This window comes from Myxocyprinus asiaticus, chromosome 16, assembly GCF_019703515.2.
Source record: "Myxocyprinus asiaticus isolate MX2 ecotype Aquarium Trade chromosome 16, UBuf_Myxa_2, whole genome shotgun sequence".
Taxonomy (NCBI): domain Eukaryota; kingdom Metazoa; phylum Chordata; class Actinopteri; order Cypriniformes; family Catostomidae; genus Myxocyprinus; species Myxocyprinus asiaticus.
This window is the reverse complement of record NC_059359.1, coordinates 4,164,786-4,173,264: the sequence shown is the minus strand read 5'-3', so window position 1 is coordinate 4,173,264 and position 8,479 is coordinate 4,164,786. Positions and strand designations below refer to the sequence as shown.

At 34.2% G+C, this 8,479-nt stretch overlaps 1 protein-coding gene across 1 annotated transcript; it reads left to right on the top strand.

The window, feature by feature from the left end:
• Positions 1 to 8,091, top strand: LOC127454313 (electron transfer flavoprotein subunit beta-like). The gene is made up of 7 exons (XM_051721427.1): positions 1 to 104; positions 1,342 to 1,500; positions 3,599 to 3,757; positions 3,872 to 3,934; positions 4,168 to 4,326; positions 4,485 to 4,681; positions 7,538 to 8,091. The coding sequence occupies exons 1-6, from the start codon at positions 51 to 53 to the stop codon at positions 4,653 to 4,655; spliced, it is 765 nt and encodes a 254-aa protein (XP_051577387.1). The 5' UTR covers positions 1 to 50; the 3' UTR covers positions 4,656 to 4,681; positions 7,538 to 8,091.
• Positions 8,092 to 8,479: the final 388 nt, after the last annotated feature.

Below are 8,479 nucleotides of genomic sequence, written 5' to 3'. Positions count from 1 at the left end.
TGAAAATCTTTCGTTCCGGCAGTTCTCCAGCAGACAGCTGAGCATTCACGATGAGCTCTCGAGTTCTGGTCGGTGTTAAACGGGTCATTGACTATGCTGTCAAGGTACACATGAGTTTATCTTTAATTAACGTATTGCACATGCTTTTGTTTATTTAATAATATGCAGTTGTCCCTCTTTGAACTGATCATGACATGGCCAGCAGTGTTATTGAATTAGGTTAAACACGTGAACTGAACTTTTAGAGCAAGGTCAGTGTTATATATATAAATCTTGTTGATTTATTTTCTCAAAATCATCTATAAACAGATCAAATACGTTGCATTAATGATTTCAAGATCAATAATGAGCTCTGTCTTTACTCTCAAGGCTGCTGAATTCACATGAACTCACCTGTCCAGGTGTAATTATCTAAAAGAAATATGAATGCATGAATATGAATATGTGATCTGGAGGCAAAACTCATTGGCTAGTCTTTTACTATTCTGTTTTGGCAAGTCGCATAAAATGGCCTTTTTTTTTTTTTTTTTTTTTAAATCAACATTAAGATTCATATGCATAGGAGTAAGTGTATGGTTTAGGTATTTCATGTTTTTCACTACTTTTAATCACTTCTTTTTTGCCTTAAATGTATTCATTTCAAATTGCCCTGCAGCATGACAGTACAAATAGGCATAAAAGTGCAAATAGGCCTATGCGAATGCATAATAATAGAAGAATTAGCATAATGCAGTCCTAATGCAGGGCATATCAACTTCCCTCAAATATTTCACATCAGTTATCCAAGAATCAAGCAACCAGAGGTCAAGAAGTGAGTTGCTGTTATGTGACTCATTGATTGAGCGATTATCAGGTGATATTGATCTGACTGGTTATCAAAACACTGTCATATATCATTATAATGGTCTTAACAGCTCATCCAAACAGTCTGTGCCGTTCAACTCAGTTTAAACAGACTGTGCGCTGATTATTGTCACAGTTTACAGGATTCTGTTTGTTAGTATTACATTTTGGAGGCTCGGATATGATCCATTAGCTCTTATTTCATTGGTGTCGTTGCTGGGGTCACAGACCGATCACTTTGTGTTGTCTGCATGCTTTGGACTATGACACAGCCTGGTATCTGAAGCTGTCTGTGTTCTCCATCCCACCTTTGGCATACTATGCATGCAGGTTAATGGAGGTTGAACATGTAACCTCTGACTAAGAGAGAAATCTTTTGTCTCTGAAGTAATACAGTAACCTTTAAAAACATACAGTAGCTGTAATCATTTAAGAAAAAATTCTTTAATTTTTATGTTGAAATCGGAATAATCATTAAAGTAATGATGCCCACCTCAGATCCGAGTAAAGCCGGATCACACAGGAGTGGTCACAGATGGCGTCAAGCATTCGATGAACCCCTTCTGTGAGATTGCAGTGGAGGAGGCCGTCAAACTCAAGGAGAAGAAGCTTGTGATGGAGGTTGTGGCTGTGAGCTGTGGTCCTCAACAAGTACAGGTAAGAAACAGTTGTGTAACTGGTATCCAAGGGATACATTTCACTCAGACATGTCATAAAAGCACCATAAAATAGTCCATAAGACCATGGTTGTAAGTGGTAAATCTGGGGTAAAATCACAGTAACGTACAGCCTCTCATTGCTTCTTGCTGTTTATAAAACCGCAGCAACAGCAATATAATTAAAGGAACCAACGTTCAATAAATCGGTTTCAAATGAGGCTTATCCAATCAAAATTTTGAGTAGGAACTCGAAAACATCTGTTTTATAATTTTTATTTGATTGCAAGATGCCTCTTGATATACAGCCCTCGTGACACTGAACCTTTTAGTTTTAGTGTTTGTTTTAATGTTTTAAATCCACAACATGGTACCAGTTTAGCTCTGTTGTTGAATTAATTGCTTAACTTGTTTTTGGGTGTATGTTGTAGATAATAGAGGTAGACCGATATATCGGTTTTACCAATTAATCTGTACCAATAGTTTTATAGAACTATTGGTTATCTGCAAAAAATCTGTGTAAGTTGCAGACAGGCTTTTTTAAAAAAAAGAATTTGTTTTAATTTTATTTGTCTGGGTTCCTCTGTGGCCGCATTAGAGGATTTTGCATTTAGAACAGCATGGTACTACAGTTTAACAGTGGCGTCTAGAAGTGAATTAAAAACAATCATGTAGGGATTTGCTGTATCTAAATCTCTCATCATTGACAATGTTAATCCATATTTTTATCCTCACTTCAATGAATATTTTGATGAGATAATCATGTGTTCTAAATTGAAGTGAGGGCATGCAAAAAATAAAATAAGATTGTGAATTTGTGACTGTATGGAAATATGCCCCATTTAGCACATACTTCATATCTTGTGAATAATAATAAAAATACTCATGTGGTGAAATGTACTCTACTGGTCAAAAGTTTTGAAACACTTGACTGAAATGTTTCTCATGATCTTAAAAATCTTTTGATCTGAAGGTGTATGCTTAAATGTTTGAAATTAGTTTTGTAGACAAAAATATAATTGTGCCACCATATTCATTTATTTCATTATAAAACTAAACTTTAATTAAAACAAATTGTTTTTTTTTTTGAAATTGATGACTTGGACCAAATAATAAAGAAAAGCAGCCAATAAGTGCCCAACATAGATGGGAACTCCTTCAATACTGTTTAAAAAGCATCTCAGGGTGATACCTCAAGAAGTTGGTTGAGAAAATGTCAAGAGTTCATGTCTGCAAATTCTAGGCAAAGTGTGACTACTTTGAAGATCAACATAATTCCCATAGTTCCATTTATGTTATTCCATAGTTTTGATGACTTTACTATTATTCTAAAATGTGAAGAAAAATTATAATAAAGAATGAGTGTTTCAAAACTTTTGACTGGTAGTGTATATACACATAATCTCTTCATCTGGTGAATGTATAGGCTCTAAAAGGCTTAACTTGGTAAATACGTAAATATAGAGTATTGTAAAGGAGCCAAGTCTCCGTCATTTCAAAATAAAAGTCCCCAGTGTGTTTCGGGCTTAGCGGATGGGATAGTGTTGCAAAAGTAAGTCATAAAAATGGAATTTAGTGTGAAAAATGCAAAATTTCATGGAATTTAAAAAATTTGGGATGAAATTAATGACAATTTCAGAGTTATAAAATATGCCAAGTATGATTATTAAACTGCAAAAGAATACGATTTAGTCAAATAAATAATATATAGTCTACATGTGCTGCACACCTCTGAATCAGTAAGTCTTCTTCACTCAGTTTCCACCAAAATAAAAGCTAGATTCAACTGGATTTTGAAGACGTTATGACATAAATATATTACTACTGTAATATGATATTCAACATAGTAGTAATAATAATAATAATAATAATAACAACAACAATTTAACATTAAATATTTATTTTAAATATAAAAAAATATTATTTATATTAATAATAATAATTAATTATTTTATTTTAATTATAGTTTTATGAATTAATTTCATTATACAACATTTTGATGACAAAATGTAATTAAAACATAAAACATGGAATCCAGAAAAATGAAAACAGTAATTTAATAACGTAAACGCAGCATTGTAGAAATGTGTGTATTGTAGGAGACGATCCGGACGGCTCTGGCCATGGGAGCAGACCGCGGCATACACGTGGAAGTGACTGGAAAAGACTACGAGATGCTTGGTCCCCTGCAGATCTCCAAGATTCTGGCTGCCCTGGCCAAGAAAGAGGAAGCAGATCTGATCATACTGGGTAAACAGGTAGCAGAAAGTCAAGCTGAAATATTTTCAAATACATTTTTATATAAAGTCAAATAAATATTCATCAAAGGTTCTTTCAGTGAAATACTTATCATGGTAATGTTGCTCTTGCAGGCCATAGATGATGACTGCAATCAAACTGGGCAGATGACAGCAGCTCTGTTGGACTGGCCACAGGTCAGTTATCCCAGTCCATGTAAATATCATATTATTGTAATATAGTATTGATTTATAATTATTATTGTTGTTGTTTTACAGAAATTAGTCTGCATCCGATGATCTGGTCAAATCTTTTGAGCCGAATTATGCTTGCTCTGCCTGTTCTGTTTTCTGGAGTGATTTAGGTGTATTCGCTGCCCCCAAGTTAAAATATAGATTGATTAATAATCATTAATTTGTTAATTTTTTAGGGAACATTTGCATCTGAGGTAGCCATAGAGGGAGACAAGCTGAAGGTGGTGAGAGAAGTTGATGGTGGACTGGAGACCATAAAGATCAAAATGCCAGCTGTGGTGACCGCTGACCTTCGTCTAAACACGCCCAGATATGCCACATTGCCTAATATAATGGTACAGTGACATCACACTATAATATATTTACATAAGGATTACTTTTACATGCTGGAGGAGTGCAAAAGTGACAAAATAAAGGGTTTGTATGATGCTTCTTATTTGTAACACACTGTCAGGGAAACAGCTATGATGTCTCTCTTTTTGTGCCTCTGTAGAAAGCTAAGAAGAAGAAAATTGCAAACGTGAAGCCTGGAGACCTGGGTGTCGATGTGACGTCCCGGTTGGAGGTGCTTCGGGTGGATGAACCTCCTCAGAGACAAGCTGGAGTTAAAGTGGAGACAGTGGATGGTCTGGTGGGCAAACTGAAAGAGGCAGGAAGAGTATAGAGGGGCGCTACAGACTAACAGTGAAGGTAAGGAGATAAGTATTAAAGGAATAGTTCACTTACAGTGTCATTATTTCACAATTTTGGTCTGTTCATAAGAACGAGATATTGAAGCCGAACGCAGACCCACAACGAGTGCAGCAAAGCGCTGTTTATCATTGAACATGCGAAGGCGATGTTTACATAAAACTCTTAAAGGCACAGCAGCAAAAAAATAGCAGTGACAGAGAGAGGTTGGAAAATACTGAAAAATTAAAAAATGGTACTAACCTAGAGAACCTCAAGGAAAATAAAGTAATTAAAAAGTTTGTAAATGGGTCGTTGACAAATAAGGTTGTCCGTGATGATTAAAATGAGAAATCTTTGAAAAATCTAGTTTAAAGCACACGTGTCAAGTTCATAGAAATTTTATATTTGTGTCTATGTTGGTTTAATACATTTTTTAAAAACATTTAGAGCATTTAAAAAAAATAAGAAAAATGATTTAATGACTTCAAAAATGTCAAGTGGTGTAACCATCACTTAAAAGCTATTAAAATACTTTTCTTTCATCTTGAGTGCACACAACTTAATCATTAATTTCAAAAACATTTTCAAACATATTTTTCAAGGTAAAAAGTATTTTTTACAAAAATCAGGAATTTTTGAGTCATGAAAACAAAGAAGTTAGGATGCACCAATATATATACTGTATATTTGGCCGATACCGATTGTAACAAAAACTTGTAGGCCTATAACGATACCGATATTTTGCAACTTACCTTATTTTGTCATCTGATCACTGTTTTACTTAGGAATGCTTAAAAAATTTACATAGAGGTACAAAAGCCTTTTCCCTGTCCTTTCCATTGAAAATTGGATCTATTGAACACGACAGGCTGAAATTTTAAAGAGAACCACAGTGTAACATAAAGATAAAAAGATAAAGAAGATACAAACAATGGCTAAATATGATAACATGATGATTGATATGAAATAATTTAACTAAAACATTTTTGCTCTAACGGTACTGCAGTTTAAAACACAGCCTTTTAAGGTGTAGTAATCGCACAAAGCTATATTGCAATTTCAATCTTAATTCAATCAATCAATCATATCATACCAATATCTCAGAAGTCAAAGTCTGCTGGTTTCAAAGCGTTTTGAATGGTTTCCCTCATCATGTAGCCTAAAGGTAAGTGCCGATTTCACAACTGTCACGTCCATTTATGGCGTTGTTTCCACATTAACGTGAGAACGAGACATTTCATTTTTATTCTGTTACTACTTATTAGATGTGCCAACCCTTCTACATATTGTGGATATTATTATTTCTGGATTGTGCATTTGAATTTACAGAGTATTTACAAGGTGTGTTTCTAATTAATTATAAATAAACTAGGGCTATCAATCAATGAATTTTTAATCAAATTGATTACATTGTATGCCGATTATTTGATCGAATTAATCGCAGTTAATTGCATGCATAAATATATGCTGAGAAAGCCCCTCAAATAACAATAATTCAATATGTAATGATTAAATAATTGTAAATCGTTATATTTAAATAATTAAAAATAATATATATGCAGTGTATATACTGTATATAAAAAATAAAACTGATTATTAAAATGCATTAACTTATTTTAGCACACAAGTGAACCATTAAAAAAGACAATACAAAAAGTGGCTTTAAAGTACAATCTATTGTTATTTCCATATTATTGAACATAAGCCAATCATTGGACTATAGTTCACAGCAATCCATTTAGCTGTGAACTTAGACAAACACGTCTTGAGGTCCCTGCCTTCGGATTTGTGCTCCATCAAGCTGTGTTTAAATGCAAGAACGTGTTCTCATCTTGTGCTGTCTGCTGTCTGTGAGTGTGGTTTGTTCTCTGTGTAAGCTGCGCATTGCCTATACAGCGAGTTTTGCTTACTGCCCCCTGGAGAAAACGGGTGGTACTTCAAGCTTGAATTGCTCAGATGGAAGGAATATACCTTATTACAGTCTGGGGACATGATTAATTGCATTATAATGAATCGCACTGAATTAATGCGTTAAATCAACAGCCCTAAAATAAACCATTGATTTTTCATATCTGCGTTTTCATGCTTATTAACGATATGCTGATGGTTTTAATTTGGTCAATAATTGTCTGATAAATATCAGCAGCCAATATATCGGTGCATCCCTATCAAGAAGTTTTCTTAGGGTTACTCCATTTAACCCGAACGAAGTGCCTTTTCATAAAAATGTCAAAGTATTTATTTTTGTTTGTTTGAATTGCCTTCTGAATTAGGGCTGTTTCGATACAATTAAATATCGATATATCACGCTACTTTTTCTCAGGATATTGTATCATACTTTAAATCCATGTATTAGTATACAACTATAAGTGTATTCATATCATGTCCAGCATTTCAGTAAAGATGCTGGTCATCTAAAAAAGTGCAAACTCTGAAAGCAGCGTTACTCAGTGCAGTCATAGCTGAAGGAGAATTTCTTTCATGCTGTATGTAAACAAAATGCACATTATAATTGAAATATACCCAAATGAATTGGATTTAAAAGCTTGTGAATCGGTATCGAATCATGATATTGTGATGTATCGTGATATATCGAATATCGAATGTGTGTTACAATATGTTTCATGAGGTGGCTGGCGATACCCAGCCCTATTCTTAATATATTTTTGAAATACTTAATTGTTCTGGACTAAAAAATGAGCATCACGTTATTGACCCAAATGTAATTAAATATAATATTATTTCTTTGTCATTATGTTTTGCACTATGTTCTGAAAATATGTCTGCATTATTAACAGCCTTTAGTCTTTATGATTGCTTTTTAATACTCACTGTATGTATACTATCTTTGTCATTTTTCTCCAACATCTACAGGTTTTTAATCATTGGTCATGGAACAAAACTTTGAGGCCAGTAAAGTCGGAGTCAGGCCGTCACAAAATCCTGAACAGACCCATGCAGTTCTTGCTCCCGTGTGTTTTGACTCCATTATGTTTGTATGGATGCTGAGGGACGCTGTGCTTTTATAACCTCATCTGTCCCAGTACGGGATTACCAGTTTTTTCTGTGCATTTTACAATCTACCAAGTCTTTAATATTGTAGGGAAAAAACGCAGTGCATTAACAAAGACGCTGTCTACTAAGCCATTAAATAATTATATGTTCACTCAAGACATTTGGGCCTCAATTGACCTGGAGGGACCTTATCTGTGTTTGCTGTCATTGGTTGTGTAATGAAATCAGTTATCAAAGCAGTACGAGTGAGCACATGGTTTAGTGGCTCTTTTTCAGGTTATATTGTTTAAAATAAAGCATCATGTTTGACCGGACTGCCTCTCAGCATGATCAAATACACTTTGCGCCTCTGAATGAGTTGTGATTGTACAGTATCATTCGATGGCAATAAAAAGGTCTTTTTCATATCATTATTTTTTGTGAGTCTCATTAATTTAGCTGTTAGCAGATCTTAAACGGATTGTAAGCCATTTATTTTTTCGAATACTTGTTTACAGTATATAGTTAAAACAATACATAAGGTAATAAAAGTATAAATACTCATTTATGTCACGCTGAAAAATAAATGTATGTCTGTGTACACTTTTTTACATTCACATGCATATATATGTATTTATTTATTTTTAACATTGGCAGATTTGGTCCTCCATACACAAAGTGTCCTAAGGTGACACTGCAATAGGTGTCTCAAGAAATCACCTGTGACATCACTGAACTTTATAAACGACAAAAAACAGATAGAAGGTCGGGTGGAAGGGGCGGTAGGAGTGATTGGGTAACCTGCTTGAGAACAGGACATTA